The sequence below is a fragment of the Dermochelys coriacea genome, chromosome 1 (genome assembly GCF_009764565.3).
Source record: "Dermochelys coriacea isolate rDerCor1 chromosome 1, rDerCor1.pri.v4, whole genome shotgun sequence".
Classification (NCBI taxonomy): domain Eukaryota; kingdom Metazoa; phylum Chordata; order Testudines; family Dermochelyidae; genus Dermochelys; species Dermochelys coriacea.
This window is the reverse complement of record NC_050068.2, coordinates 123,852,406-123,869,319: the sequence shown is the minus strand read 5'-3', so window position 1 is coordinate 123,869,319 and position 16,914 is coordinate 123,852,406. Positions and strand designations below refer to the sequence as shown.

The 16,914-nt window shown below is 43.1% G+C and overlaps 1 protein-coding gene across 1 annotated transcript in view; it reads right to left on the bottom strand.

The window, feature by feature from the left end:
* The window catches only part of LOC119849888 (cohesin subunit SA-2-like), a 110,892-nt gene that overhangs the window by 34,366 nt on the left and 59,612 nt on the right, over positions 1-16,914 (bottom strand). Inside the window, 7 exon segments of the mRNA XM_043495771.1 lie at positions 2,323-2,399; positions 3,878-4,081; positions 6,270-6,359; positions 6,444-6,536; positions 7,041-7,144; positions 8,563-8,674; positions 9,346-9,457. Coding sequence (XP_043351706.1) covers positions 2,323-2,399; positions 3,878-4,081; positions 6,270-6,359; positions 6,444-6,536; positions 7,041-7,144; positions 8,563-8,674; positions 9,346-9,457 — 792 coding nt within the window.

The window sequence follows — 16,914 nt, the reverse complement described above, 5'->3', positions numbered from 1 at the left end:
GCACGGCTACCTGTCCTGGTGCTCTGAGTGCCGCAGCTGTAGCACTGCCAGCCACTGGTGCTTCAGGCAGCGCGTTAAGGGGGCAGGGAGCGGGGCGGGGTTGGATAGGGGCAGGGGAGTTTGGGGTGGTGGTCAGGGGGCGAGGCTGTGGATAGGGGTCAGGGCAGTCAGAGGGCAGGGAACGGGGGTTGAATGGGGGCAGTCAGGAAGGAGGGGGGGTTGGATGGGGTGGCGGGGGCAGTCAGCGGCAGGGGTTCTGGGGGGGTCACGGAGAAGGAGTGGTTGGATGGGGTGGTCAGGAATGAGAGGAGGGGTTGGATCGGGCAGCAGGGGGAAGTCAGGGGCAGAGGGTCTGGGGGCAGTCAGGGGACAGGGCGGGGTGGACGGGTCAGGGGTCCCAGGGGGCCATCAGGGGGCAAGAAGTGGGGGGGGTTGGATAGGGGGCAGGGGCCGGGCCACACCTGGCTGTTTGGGGAGGCACAGCCTCCCTAACTGGCCCTCCATACAATTTCGGAAACCCGATGTGGCCCTCAGGCCAAAAAGTTTGCCCACCCCTGAGATAAAAGCTACTGTTTTTAACAATCCCATTTCTCCCTACATGCAACCTGTTCCTAAAGAAATGATCACAGCTACCAAAGAGATTATGCTTTTATTTGGTGAAGAGAGCTGATTACCTTCACAGTGATACCTAAATTTATTAGGGGAAGTAAGAAAAATCTCACCTACAAGTATAAAAAGTAAAATGTATCCTCTTTTTGCCAGCATCTAATGGATAACAATGACTTTCAGTGAAAACTAATTGACAAACACTGCACACAAAAATTAAAATTTGCAGGTGCTGGATCCATTTGTTCCCTATGATCCATAGAATTAATTTGGAAATAAACTACCTCCATCTATACCGACTCTACGTTGGCAGGTAAAGCACAAGGATCTTCCTACAGTTTGATGACAAATGTTAAAGCTGGTCATGATTTGTTTCCTCTACAATGAAACCTGCTAAGAAGAGATGCCTGAAATCTTCCAGTATAGATAGGAAAAGGGAAATACAGTTTAGTATGGCCTAATATTAATTATAGCCTTTAGCCTATTGTTTCAGTAGTTATCACTGAGTCTTGTTCCTGCTACAAAAAATGCAACTTGTGTGAGCCAAAGGAATGGGAATATGCAGAAGGAAACTGAACTTCTACACTTTTCCTACACAAACCAGGAAAGCTCTCTCCGAACACTCATCCAGTAGAAGCTCAGAGTTACGAACTGACCAGTCAATCACACACCTCATTTGGAACTGGAAGTATACAATCAGGCAGCAGCAGAGACAAAAACCAAAATGCAAATATAGTACAGTTCTGTGTTAAACAAACTACTAAAAAAATAAAGGGAAAGCGGCATTCTTCTTCTGCATAGTAAAGTTTAAAAGCTGTATTAAATCAATGTTCAGTTGTAAACTTTTGAAAGAACCACCATAACATTTTATTTAGAGTTACGAACATTTCAGAGTTATAAACAACCTCCATTCCCAAGGTGTTCATAACTCTGAGATTCTACTGTACTTCCCAACAGAGATCTCAGGCTTCGTGCCTTAAACAGTATTTGGAGCTACAGGGAATCTCAGCAATGCAAGATGAAGGGAAAGCTACTCCTAACCCATGGCCCAATTCTGCCACACTCACTTGGTGAGGAGTCTCAGTCAAGTCATTGGTAAGATCCTACTCAAGGTGAGTAAGGGTTGCAGAACTGGGCCACTAGTGAGCAAGCAAGAGCACTCTGCACTACATGAGAGCAGGGCTTCAGAGACTTGCTCTTTTAGAATTGGAGACCAGACAAATTAGAGTTAACATATTGTGCCTGCTATCAAAGATAGTGCTCTTACTGGCATTCAGCGTGGAGGGTCTCGACACTAAGGTGGCTCAAATGGTATCCAGCTAAGACAGAGGATACAGAAACAGCCCAAAAGAAAGGGCCTACAGGCAGACAGTGATATCCCAATCCCATAAGCAGCCCACTTGCAGACCTCTGATTGACTTAATCACTGCCACTCAAGCCCTGCTAGTAAATTCAAAAAGAATTCTCTGCTCAGAGAGCCTGCCAACGCTTAGGAGAGTCTAGAAACTGACAGGAAAAAGTACTTGTGATAAAAGGACTTCCACCTGACCATTCTATGCACAAACATCACACTTAGTGACTATTTTGATTCTTTTATGTAAGCTTGATTAGCCAGCCAACCAACAGCAATTCCTGCTTTTATAGCAGCTCGGCGAGGTTACAGTGTGCTAACGGTATAGGAGAGGAAGGCAGTAATCATGTAAATAAACATCTCACTTATGAAAAGCTGCTATTCTTCTCAAAGTGGTATATATTCGGCAAATTCCTTCTTCATCTGTGCAAAGACCTTCTCCCTAAATCACATGAGTTAGGAAAGAGAACAGAATGAACAGAGGTGTTGTGGGCCAGCTGCTAGCTCCTCTACTAACCACAGGCTTGAATTAGACTTCGTCTCAGTTTCAGGAACCATTTGCCCTTCGACTATGTTCCCTAGACCCCTCTCTAAGATAAAGAATAACATACACGGGCTGGAACAAAGTTATATGTCTGGGAAATGCCATGCTGCTATGCTATGCATTATAACATCCTCATAACTGAACATCCCACAGCTGCCTCTAGTGTCTTGGTAATTAAAACTACAAAGCAGTCTAATGCAGACTCTCTCACATTGTGGTGTGTGGTCACTGTTGACCCATCAAGCACTTGCTAGTGGTCTGCAGAGAGCTAGCTGCTCACGTGGTGCTGGCTCTCCTTGTTTTCAGCTGCCAAGTCACAAAGACAGCTAAAAATACATTAAATACTTTCCTAATATTACTTTCCCATATATGCAATTGCCATAGTTTCCACAAGGATACAACAGAATCGCAAATGGCAAAGGAGGTACTCCTTCCAATCAAGAATTACAAGAGAAGGGTTCCATGAGACAACCTCTTTATTTAGCTGTGGTCCACACTACACAAGTGTTCAAGAATCCCAGTTGACCTCTTATAAGCTTATTTCTAATTTAAAAAATACTCACACGTTGGAATAGATGTCTATTTAAACTACCAAAATAAATCCAATGTGATTTTTTTGGCCTGACACATTTACAGTATCCCAGCACCCAATAAAAATCCACTTGTCTGAACTCCCATACTATGGCATGACACCTGTTAGCGATGGCACAGTTCATCAGCTACAGGCTCCTGTTGTTGAAATCAGCCAGCAAGCTATTCATATCTCCACCGGCTGTTTCTCCTTTTGAGAACTAATGAAAAACTTGGAGAGAGATTCAGCAGTCCTTCTTCCAAAAAGCAAAAGCTACTTTCAAGTCACAAAAGCTATTTTAATGGGATCTAATAGTACCTGCAGAATTATCTTTTAAAAAAACCCTTCAAACAGCAGCAAAGTTATAAAGAGCTTTTTGATTACTGCCAATATGTATAAATGTAGAATTATACCTCCTCTAAAATACTTTACATCTAACAGATCATTAGTGCTTAGATGGGCATTTTCAAATAGCAACATTAACCCTCTGCAGCTCAGTGCTAGAATATCCATTGGTGCTCTGGCCATAAGAATCCACATGATAGTGCATGCCCAGAAATCCCATTCCCTAGTGCCATAAACTACATCATCCCTCCTCTTCCCCTTCTTCCTGCCAGAACACAATTTTCACTCCTTTAAAATGTAAACAGACAGCCCTTTCAGAGTATTCAGATTACCTCTGTAAACTTTGCTCTCCCCAAGCAAAGAAAAACCAGTATATTACCAGTCTTCACATCTCTGCCTTGTATTTATTTCATTTTGATCCTGAAATGTTTCATATATTTCTACTTCCAGTCACACGCACCTCGTGCCAAGAGTCAGCCAGCAGCTCATTAAGTTTGTCCACCAGCTCGTCTATCAGCTGAGTTCTGGCAAGATCCGCCCTCCTGTGGATGGCCAGTTCTTCATTGCAGAGGACATAATACATCCTGGAGCAAGCCTCGAGGACATCCATGTCAGAGTGTTCAGCTACAATGTCTTTCACCACTCTCAGCAAAGCATCCAAGTGCTGCAAGTTATCAAGATGACACAGTCAAGTCAAAGTTATGCCTATTTATGTTTATGTCTTTTTACTTTACACAACTGAAAACAAAATAAATGCCCGTTTGGGGAGGACAGGCAGGGATTACAGGACAAGATTTTGTTTGTTGCTGTAGTTCTCATAACAGACCTTTTTTACTGTCACATAAGAACGGTTATACTGAGGACATGGCTATGCTCCCACGGCAGCGCTTTGAAGTGCAAGTGTGCTTGTGCGCGAGCGCTGGGAGAGAGCTCTCCCAGTGCTTTTGGTAATCCACCTCCACAAGGGGATTAGCTCCGAGCGCTAGGAGCCTGTCTACACTAGCGCTTTAAAGCGCTCAGATTTGCTGCGCTCGGGGGGGTGATTTTTCACACCCCTGAGCCAGCAAATTAGAGCACTATAAATGTGAGTGTTTGACAAGCCCTTAGTCAGACCAATGGTCTATCTAGCCCAATGTCCTGTCTTCCAACAGTGGCCAGTGCCAGATGCTTCAGAGGGAATGAACAGAACATACCAATTATTCAGCAATCCATCCCCTGTCTCCAGTCCAGCTTCTGGACCTCAGAGGTTTAGGGACACCCAGAGCATGGGGTTGCGCCCCTGACCATCTTGGCTAACGGCGAACAATGGACTATTCCTTCCTGACCTTATCTTAGTCTTTTTTTTAATTATAATTATCTACATTATAAAATCTAATTATATTTTTGGCCTTCACAACATCCCCTGGCCACAAGTTCCACGGGTTGACTGTATTGTACGAAGAAGCACTTCCTTATGTTTGTTTTAAACCTGCAGCCTAGTAGTTTCATGAAGTAACTCCCAGTGCTTGTGTTATGTGAAGGTGTAAACAACACTCCATATTCATTTTCTCCACACCAGTCAAGATTTTATAGACCATTATTATATCCCACCTCCCCATATCTTTTCTAAGCTAGACAGTCCCAGTCTTATTAATCTCTCCTCATATGGAAGCTGTTCCATACCCCTAATCATTTTTGTTGCTCTTCTCTATACTTTTTCCAATTCTAATACATCTCTTTTGAGATGGTGTGACCAGAACTGCACACAGTATTAAAGATATGTGTGTGTCCTGGATCTATATAGTGGAATTATGGTATTTTCTGTCTTATTTTCTATCCCTTTCATTCCCCTAACATTCCATTAGCTTTGTTGACTGTGGCTGCAAACTGAGCAGATGTTTTCAGAGAACTATCCACAATGACTCCAAGATCTCTTTCTTGAGTGGTAACGGTTATTTTAGACCCCATCATTTTGTACGTATACTTGTATAGCTTAACATTTTCCTAAAGCCTTAATTACTTATTTCAGCCCCAAGTCTAGCAATACACATGATTCTAAATAATAGTAGTAGAAGAGACTGAGGGGGAAAAGGACAAAGAAAGGGCCCTCTGGACACAAGGTTGCCTGCTGCAGTAACAAAGATGAAGCATGTTTCAGAGCCCATTCTGTGGTGGGCTTCTTCCCATGAGTGGGTCACTGACAGTATTGTTTGTTACACAAACATTTCTGCCATATTGCTACTGCTTTATGGCCCCCCCTCAGCTAATTTTTTGTGGTGGAAGTACATGGATGTGATTTTTCCCTTGCCTTGTTATGGATATTTACAGGGGGTTAATTTGAGCAATCCACTCCACTTACGTATGGGCTTTGCTATTTCAAGGATTTCATCCTTCCATTCCTGAATTCCCCTCCTCCACATACAGATATACTATCCCCATTCTTCTCTTTGCAGTTACTACCCTCCCTCAGCAGCTGATAAGGGAGATAGTCTCCAATGAGAATGCAACCTCATTCTGCAGTAAGCTGCTGGGAGATGCCAACTTGGATACATGTTGTAACTCCCCCTACTCTCCACCCAACAAGAGGTCAAGAAGCAAGAAGAATTAGTTTATTCCCAAAGCTGGGCCTCCTGCACGAAGCCATAAATCATTATCCACCAGGGCCTTAGGCCAACCTTGCTAAATCCATACAGACAAATGTTAAAGCATTTCCCTGGTGGCCTCAGTTCAAATATGAAGGGTTTCAACAGGGTATAAGTATTCTTCATGTCCCAACAGTCTCCTGGCTGTAACAAGTTCTCACTACTCCCTGTAAATTGTCTCATAAATTTGTTATATTTCACACACACCCAACTGCCCCAATTCCTATTCACCTTCTCCAGACGTCCAGTACTGTAAACATCTAAATCATAATACTGGGGAATTTGAAGGAGGTTCGCCACTTTTTCAGCATCTGCTGAATACTGCAGAGGAAAACAGGATATGAGTGTGCTGCAGGAATTTTAATGAAATATTTAACATGCGCTCATGGAACAGCTGCTAGTTACCTTTGCCAAGAGCTGAGGAAGCACCACAATAAAGTGCTCAGTAATTTTGCTACAATCTTCCAATTGTATTTTCTTCTCTTTCGCTGACAGGATCTACAGACAAAGCATTCTGCTTCAATTATAAAATACTCTTGGAGTTGATTGGAATTTTACACCTACCTCAAGGTTAACTTTGCATATCAATATACCTTTAACTAACATAAACCACCTGGCTGAGGCAAAGATGTTTTCCCCCATGGGATTTCTCTCCCCTCCCCCCCCTTTTTTTAATAAAATACTTGAGTTAGTGTTGAACAGCTAGAGTGCTGTTTGGATGTAGGCTGCTTTATAACGACATCTACTGATGGATAAAATGGTCACTGTGTGTCATTAACATGCTTCCACAGAGCTGAACTTCCTCTAAAGTTCATCTCATTCAATATCCACCAATAAGATGTTTTGTCTGATGGTCAGAAGGCATTGCGCTTGTCTTGTAAAAACAATGCTGCTCTCTTTCTGCCGACGTACCTGTGGCTAGAAAAGGACTTTTGGCAGAGCACGTAGGGAGGACAAATTTGACTGTCACATAATAAATATATTAGAATAAAACCCACTGACCTTCTTAGCTGCTCCTCTGCCCACAGGAGGGTGACCTTTAGCAGCTTCTCGAATGGTCACTAAGATAATTTCAATGAGGGCGCTCTCCTGGGCATCACTCAATGCTGTAAGCAAATCATCGTCTCTTCAGTGTCTCACAAAAGAAAAGTGAAGATGTAGGAATGGCTAATGAGGAAAGTCTACTCATTCCTCAAAACAACTTTGAGAGGGGGAGAGAGAGAGATACTGCTAAAAAACTACTGAAAGTTTGCTAAGTCCAACCTGAATGTGAACTGAATTATTTTCTGTTATACAGAGTGAAAAAAGCAACTATTTCTTCTATGGCACCTTTGGGAGTTAGGTACCTAAAAATATCTTTAAAAATCTAGACCTATATGCTTTGATCCCACAGCAAAGAACTGCCTCTAGTTCTGCCGCAATAAACAGCGTTCAAGGCATTTTCTACATAAAACTAAACCCTCTAAAATATTTGACTTCTGAAAACGACATTAAATTCAACTCAGCCTCTTCCTTTACAGTGGTGAACATCAGCTCCATACTACTCTGTTTCAATGAGATCAGTGCATTTAGGTTCCTTAACTCAGCCATGAAAACCAATATGCCCCTTGAAATGTAAAAGGTAAATTAAGATTTCTGAATACAAAGGAACCTTCATGTAGCGAAGTCTTTTTTCTTCTCATCTTATAGTGAAGTTATTCTGTGTGATTCACTACAACCACAGCTACAATACATACATTGTGATTCACAGAAACTATTTGGAATTTTTAATTTACTTTAGAATAAAATAAATTTTACTATGTTTATTATAAGTGGATCCCACTGCATTTGCCAAATAAAGCAATAGGTTCAGTGTTGCAGAAATGACTTTCCCCAGAAGAGAACAGGCTAAATTCAGACCTAACTCCAATGAAATTTCATTCTCTTCCACCAGACCTGAGGCTCGTCTTCTTGGGAACTTTTAGCTCAATGTGACTCTAGAACCACATATAGCTCCACAGGGCCCTATATGTGCCTCTTCTGCAATCCAGGGATCAGACTGGAGATTCTCTCCTCCAACAAGTAGGAGAGCCATTCACCACAGTGCTCCCAAGCTGCCTGAACCTTCACAAGGTTCACACCTGACTGTTGAGGTGGAAATAGTACAGAACAGACACACTGCGACCTCTGGAATCCCTTCTTCACCCTCTGAGTAGCCGAGAGAGAGAGAGAAGAAACATTCTTCACCTTCTGTCCCCCAGCAGGCAGCAAGGAAGGAGGGAGAAAGAAGATAGGAGGGAGGAGTCACTGAGAGGCATAAATATTCAGGGCATAAGTGTTGGATAGTGTTTCACAAGGTTTTCGTAGGAATACTGCATCAATATTTGAGGGCACTGAGTCATGGTAAGACACAGAGCCAAAACTGTTTTGTGGCTCTATGCAACCAAGATGCTCTTCAAGGTGCTATAGTTGAAGGTGAAGGAAGTTTCTTCTAGTAAATAAAACAAGAGTAATTTGGGCAACACTAAGGTTTTAGCTCACCTACCTTCTTCTTCAGCAGCTTCCAATAAAAGAGTGGTCATACACTCCCAGTCCTTCAGCAAACTGCCTGCCCAATCCCACAGGCTGTCTACAAGGTACGTAGCATGTTTATGGAGCTAGAGATTAAAAAACATAAGCCTAGAGGATCAAATGTTTACTGAAATGTGAATACAGCTTATTACATATTTCCCCCTTTCTCTCATTGTAAAACCGTATTTTTTTCAATGTGTGTATTTTTTTTACTAGACCCAAACTAAATTATAATTCTTCAATTTGATACATGAGGAACAGCATAAGAGAAAAAAAGTTACTTAAAGGACAAAAAAAAAGATTTCCTAAAAAGACTAGTCTCCCCAAAGCTGTCCTGAATATCACTATTTGACTGCTGTTGGTAACACCTAAAACGCCCACTCCCATTCAGGAGCCTGAAATGAGTTACACTTTAGTTACTATCCCTGGCTGAGCAGCCCTAGTTTTTCCAGAAAGCCAGTCCCACACCACCTCTCAGCATTGATACAACTGCAGAATAAGAGGTCTAGTACAACTGAAAGCACACGTACAGTTTTACTTTACTGAAGCTCATCCTAGAGTTGAGAAAGTATCAAGTTCCAAGATCAACAGTTCTGAGCATGCAACCAAAAAGACCTTTCAAAAGGAAGTCTCCTCCCCACTCACCCCACTTCTCCCTCCAACTTCCAGCAGCACCTCAGTACCAATTCTCAGCCAGCTGCACTGGTTTGGAAGGGCTCCTCCCTCATCTGTCTATCACAATCTACATTTTCCTTACCTCACTCTCCAAGAAAAAAGTTATTAATTTTCTCATGTAGCAGGTATTAGCCCCAAACTTCCCTCTTCTTTTAGGTGGAACTTCCTCTTCAGCTCCCTGATAATTAAGCAGCCTGCCAATGGAGAAAAGAAGTCAGTCCAACTCTGCTGTGCACCTTTAGATTACTCAGCAAAGCAGCACAGATTCTGTCAGGGTTTCAATCAGCTTTACTTCTTTCTTTTAAAAATCTATTCATCCATTCAGCAAACATCAAATTCTACTGTCAGCTGGAAGGGGAGACACTAGATTATTTTTAGCTACAAGTTCTCTCTGTGAAAGCAGGGACTACCTGCAGCAGCTGATACTGGGGCCTTGCCAGTTGTCTGGGCAACATACATAGATTCCGTGGCAGTGAGTACACCAAGCGTTAGGCATTTATTTATCCTGTAAAGGTGCCCACTGTAATTTAGAGAAAATCATAAAAGAGAAATATCCTTCCTATAAAAAATCTTACTGCCCAGCATCACTTCATAATATGGTACATCTAGTCTCCAAAAATCAAATCAGGCTCTTAGGGTATGTCTACACTGTAATGTAAGCCCAGGGTTAGTGGGACTCGAGTCAACTGACCTGTGTTAGAAAACTCAGGGCTTGAGCATCCACACTGATTCTTAACTCTACGTTACAAATTTTCTAGCCCTTGCTCAAACCTGGGGCTCTGGCATCCACACTGCAGCATGCAGACCCAAGTCAAACCAATCATATCATAGATTCCCTTGCATAGCCTGCAAAGCAACATGGAGGAGACTCCTTTTCAATAGGTTCTTTTGCTTGCGCTTTCACTCCTGTGTCAGAAAACGGGCACTGCTTCCCCGAGGCGCTGGTGGACATTTCGGTGGCATTTTTTAACCCATCAAAGGAACCTCACACAGCTTAAGATGGGGCAGAAGACAGCAGAGGAGGTGGCATATCCAGACATGGAAGACTCACAATGGCTGACGCTGCTCAGTACACTCAGAATAGCCGCTGAGGCCCCCTGTGTAGACTGACACTTCTGGTGCAAGGCCACAAGAACAGACTGGGGGGATCACATCATCATGCAGACCTGGGATGACCAGCTGTGGGTCCACGAGTTTCATATGAAGAAAGGCACATTCCTGGAGCTTTGTGAGCAGCTTGCCCTGACCTTCCAGCATAAAGAAACTCATCTGAGGGCACCCATGCACACCTAGAAGTGGGTTGCTATAGCCATCTGTAAGCGGAGTATCCCAGACTGCTCAGGTCCGTAGCCAACCAGATTAGTGTTGGAAAGTTGACCACGGGTAAAATGGTGGTAGAGGTTTCTGAGGCAATCAGGCTTGTGGTTTACCCAAGTGTGCAGGCATAAAAGATATTCCTGAGATAATTGAGATAGTTGCTGGCTTTGTGAGAATGGGGTTTCCGAACTGCACAAGAGCAACTCATGTGCCCATAGTTTGCCTTCTTCAAGGAGCACGAGCACATAAACTGCAAAGGGCACTACTCCATTGTTATGCAGGCCCTTGTGAGCTACAGAGGTCAATGTGGACTGCAGTGGAAAAGGTCGTGATGCCAGAGTTTTTTGCCAACTGGAAGACTACATTCCTGGACAGGATGGGACACTAGTTGCACCAAATGATATTATCATAAACGGAGTTACTGTCCAAACCATTATTCTGGGCATACCCACTTTTACCTTGGCTTATGAAACTGTACCTGATTTCAGAGGCCCTGGCAAAAGATGGTTTAATTACATTCTCAGCAGGTGTAGAATGGTTGTTTAATGTGCTTTTGGCAGACTGAAGTCCCGTTGGCGATGGCTACAGACCCATCTGGATTCCAGTGTCATTAATGCTGTGCACATCACTGTGGCTTGATGTGCTCTTCACAATCTTTGTGAAGCCAGGGTCAGCCATTTCCTCCTGAATGGACCTATGACAGTAAGGGTGGCCAAATCGTTACCCTCACCAGAAAGTGCAGGTACCACAGCTGGAGCTGGATGCACTCGGGAACAGAAGTCAGGGATGCTTCATGTTCCCACATTATGGACTTGCATGGCCCAATGGAGGGCGGGAACAGTACCTCTATGAATGTGGTTGTGGGAGGTGGGTGGGGATGGGGCTCATTGATTTGGGGTGTGGGGGAGTGTTCAGCAGTTGGGGAGGAATGAGGGCTTGATTGTCCTGCAATATACTTATGAATAACATGATTTATGAAATGGGGGGATGATTCACAGCATGGATTCACATAAGGAAATGACTGAAGTATGGATTGCTGTACCTAACTGTAGAGAGGAATAGCATTTGCTTACTATTTCCTAACTGTTCCTGATCATGTGTTTAGTTTTATTATTTCAAAAACTGATTGTATGAAGAGATGCAGTGAGCACAATAACCTTTCTTGATGATATAAAAAGCTTTATTTGTAAACATGTTAAAAACAGTACAACAGTCACCCAGTGCCAGGCAGGCCAGCTGCTATTACAACACCCAATCAACAGTTACAAAAGAACATTTCCAAAACAAAACAAAAACAAAAACAGAATGTAGCAAGAAGTGCAATCATGACAAAAACCCCTACTGCTGCATGTCACCTGGCTCCCCCAATTCTCCTTTCCCTACTTTCCCCATTTTCCGTACGCTTGGTGCCAGCGGAGTGCAATCAGTGCAATTGTGCCCCAGGAACAGCAGGGCAAGGCAACTAAACCCCATGCAGTCCTCCGTGTTTACCCCACTCTCCTGTGGTTACCCCGACATGGAGTTTTCCAAGCTGTTTCTGGCCTGAAGGTATGTTGCAGGTCATGGTGTGGGAGAGGCAGCAGGAGCTGGTAATCTTGCAACCATGATTGAGATGAGCCGATCAAACAGTTTTCTGCTGAATTCTGTCCTCCTCCTCCCTTAGTCACCATTCCTGTTCCAGGAAGTGTATAACAAGCGCCTGCTCCTATGTTGAAACCCTGTCCTCAAGCTGTGTGGCCAGCCTCAGCCTTTCCTCGTGCCTCCCGGTATGCCTCTTCTCCAGTCTTACTTCCCTCTGCTTCTGGTACTGGACTTGTTTGTTGGTCCTCTCAAGAACTTCAACCATGACTTCATCACGGAACCACTTCCACAAAGGTACGTTGGGCCAAGCTTACTGCAATAAGGTTGAGCTGTGGAGGTAGAGGTCGGCAGAGGTCGAGGGGCCTGCAACAGGACAAGAAACAGAGGGTTACTGTCTCACATATCTCAGTGGAGGAGCGCAGAAATAATTCTCATGGAATTTCAAGGACATAAAATGTTACATTTAAAAAATGAACTGCAACATATTGTGAGAGTGATGCCTCAGTCTACAGAATTTCCCTGGACAAAGCCTGGTTAATCCCACCTAAAGTAGTGCAGAAACAATGATAAATTAAAAATTCCAGCTGTTTTTGTTTTACCAAAATTGCATAACTACTTGGGTTTGGCATGAGGGGAAGGGTTGATCAGTGGCCTTGCTACAAAAGCTTTTTCTACCATTTCAGGCTTTCCTCACTTTGGAGGACATAACTCAAGCCGCTGGTGGGAAACCTGCAGTGTATTCAGCCATAGTATTCAATCGTACAGTGACTGAACACACATCTATTGATGGAGTGGGCTAGTCAGCTACTGAGCCCTGGAAAATACGTTCTTCCCCAAAATATGACTACCTACATGGAGCTCCTGCTTCAGGAAACGTCTGCTACTATCCATACCCGGGATTGAGTCAGAATTCATGAGAGAATCAACAGGATACAGCATTAATTTTCACATGCTTGCGCTGTGTTATGGCTGCATGCAAAGATGCAGAACTCCACAACCAGCCTCTTCCCTGCCCCCGGCATATTTTTGGATAAAAATTCTAACTCTAGTCGTTCTTGGGAGAAATGCTTTTGTCACCTATCAACTGCATGAGTTGCCTCTAACTGAAATGGACTAGATTTGGAAATGGAACAGATTTCCCCAATCACATACACAGACTTCACAGTAGACGGCTCCATAAACCATTGAGCAATTCCACAGCAGGACACATAGACACAGGAACGTGATTCAAAACTTACCAGGCTCGGGTGACTTATGCCCCTTCCGTGTCTGCTGCAAGCTCGGCAGTGGGCTGTTCCTCGGAGGGGTACATCAAACAGCTCCTCCGAGCATGGACCCAGAATTTTCTGCTGATCCTTTTCCAAAGCCTGCTCTGGGACCAGTTTCAGCAACATAGTGATTTCATCATCCTCACTCAGTGCCTGCTGGTGGCTCCCTCAGTCCTCAGGCTGGATTTTGGGGCCAGCTGGGCACCATCGCACCTGACCAGGTTACTGTGCACCACAGCTGGATCTGAGCTGGGTGCAGTACCCAGCACCCAGTCAAACTCCTCATAAGACAGAACAGAAGGATTAACAAAAATAAATCTGCTACTAGGGTTTTTGATTTCAAAAGGGCTGACTTTCAAAAATTAAGGAAATTAGTTAGGGAAGTGGATTGGACTGAAGAATTTAGGGATCTAAAGGTAGAGGAGGCCTGGGATTACTTTAAATCAAAGCTGCAGAAGCTATCGGAAGCCTGTATCCCAAGAAAGGGGAAAAAATTCATAGGAAGGAGTTGTAGACCAAGCTGGATGAGCAAGCATCTTAGAGAGGTGATTAAGAAGAAGCAGAAAGCATACAGGGAGTGGAAGACGGGAGGGATCAGCAAGGAAAGCTACCTTATTGAGGCAGAACATGTAGGGATAAAGTGAGACGGGCTAAAAGTCGAGTAGAGTTGGACCTTGCAAAGGCAATTAAAACCAATAGTAAAAGGTTCTATAGCCATATAAATAAGAAGAAAACTAAGAAAGAAGAAGTGGGGCCGCTAAACACTGAGGATGGAGTGGAGGTTAAGGATAATCTAGGCATGGCCCAATATCTAAACAAATACTTTGCCTCAGTCTTTAATAAGGCTAAAGAGGATCTTAGGGATAATGGTAGCATGACAAATGGGAATGAGGATATGGAGGTAGATATTACCATATCTGAGATAGAAGTGAAACTCAAACAGCTTAATGGGACTAAATCGGGGGGCCCAGATAATCTTCATCCAAGAATATTAAAGGAATTGGCACCTCAAATTGCAAGCCCATTAGCAAGAATTTTTAATGAATCTGTAAACTCAGGAACTGTACAGTATGATTGGAGAATTGCTAATATAGTTCCTATTTTTAAGAAAGGAAAAAAAGTGATCCAGGTAACTACAGGCCAGTTAGTTTGACATCTGTAGTATGTAGTATATAGTATGCATCTGTAGTATGTAGTTTGATATCTGTAGTATGTAATATGGAAAAAATTTTGAAGGAGAAAATAGTTAAGGACATTGAAGTCAATGGTAAATGGGACAAAATACAACATGGTTTTACAAAAGGTAGATCGTGCCAAACCAACCTGATCTCCTTTTTTGAAAAAGTAACAGATTTTTTAGACAAAGGAAACGCAGTGGATCTAATTTACCTAGATTTCAGTAAGGAGTTTGATACCGTGCCACATGGGGAATTATTAGTAAAATTGGAAAAGATGGGGATCAATATGAACATCGAAAGGTGGATAAGGAATTGGTTAAAGGGGAGACTACAACGGGTCCTACTGAAAGATGAACTGTCAGGCTAGAGGGAGGTTACTAGTGGAGTTCCTCAGGGATCAGTTTTGGGACCAATCTTATTTAATCTTTTTATTACTGACCTCGGCACAAAAAGTGGGAGTGTGCTAATAAAGTTTGCAGATGATACAAAGCTGGGAGGTATTGCCAATTCAGAGAAGGATCGGGATATCATACAGGAGGATCTGGATGACCTTGTAAACTGGAGTAATAGTAATAGGATGAAATTTAATAGTGAGAAGTGTAAGGTTATGCATTTAGGGATTAATAACAAGAATTTTAGTTATAAGCTGGGGATGCATCAATTAGAAGTAATGGAGGAGGAGAAGGACCTTGGAGTATTGGTTGATCATAGGATGACTATGAGCTGCCAATGTGATATGGCTGTGAAAAAAGCTAATGTGGTTTTGGGATGCACCAGGAGAGGTATTTCCAGTAGGGATAAGGAGGTTTTAGTACCGTTATACAAGGCACTAGTGAGACCTCACCTGGAATACTGTGTGCAGTTCTGGTCTCCCATGTTTAAAAAGGATGAATTCAAACTGGAACAGGTACAGAGAAGGGCTACTAGAATGATCCGAGGAATGGAAAACTTGTCTTATGAAAGGAGACTTAAGGAGCTTGGCTTGTTTAGCCTAACTAAAAGAAGGTTGAGGGGAGATAGGATTGCTCTCTATAAATATATCAGAGGGATAAATACCGGAGAGGGAGAGGAATTATTTAAGCTCAGTACCAATGTGGACACAAGAACAAATGGGTATAAACTGACCACCAGGAAGTTTAGACTTGAAATTAGACAAAGGTTTCTAACCATCAGAGGAGTGAAGTTTTGGAATAGCCTTCCAAGGGAAGCAGTGCGGGCAAAAGATCTATCTGGCTTTAAGATTAAACTTGATAAGTTTACGGAGGAGATGGTATGATGGGATAATATGATTTTGGTAATTAATTGATCTTTAAATGTTCAGGGTAAATAGGCCTAATCCCCTGAGATGGGATATTAGATGGGTGGGATCTGAGTTACCCAGGAAAGAATTTTCTGTAGTATCTGGCTGGTGAATCTTGCCCATATGCTCAGGGTTTAGCTGATCGTCATATTTGGGGTCGAGAAGGAATTTTCCTCTAGGGTAGATTGGAAGAGGCCCTGGAGGTTTTTCGCCTTCCTCTGTAGCATGGGGCACGGGTCACTTGAGGGAGGATTCTCTGCTCCTTGAAGTCTTTAAACCACAATTTGAGGACTTCAATAGCTCAGACATAGGTGAGGTTTTTCGTAGGAGTGCGTGGGTGAGATTCTGTGGCCTGCATTGTGCAGGAGGTCAGACTAGATGATCAGAATGGTCCCTTCTGACCTTAGTATCTATGAATCTATGATGTTGGCGAAAGTATAGGATCATGCTCTTGCAATACGTGTTTTATACAACTTGGAACATATATTGGAAGAAGTGCTCTCACTCCATTGCCTGATGTACAAGGCATATCATGATATTTCTTAGCAATTTCCACTTACTCCCTCCACTCCAAAACAAATTTTAGTGTGAACTTATTGCTCATGAAAGGCGCTAGCCTATTTAAATCCTATTTAAAGGCAGCCATCCAATGGAAATAATGAATGAGTGACCCTCAGCTGAAGGAGGAGCCAGAGGACTAGGATTTAATGAAGGCCAATTCTACACTAGGAAATGTTTGACAGCATAACTATACCAGCAGAGCACAAAACCAGCTTATACCAGCAAAAGCACTTTTTTGCCAGTGTGACTGTATCTACAAAAGGACCTTTGCCAGTATAAAAATGTCACCCCCGCAAGCCCCCAAAAATAATGAAAATTCATCAAACCACCAACCAACACCACTACACCAACAACTTTCTAGTGCAGACCTGACCTAAGCACTGGGGACAAAAAATGACAAATAAGGACGGGAGGGTTATAGGGTCAAAATAAGGAAACCAAAAGGA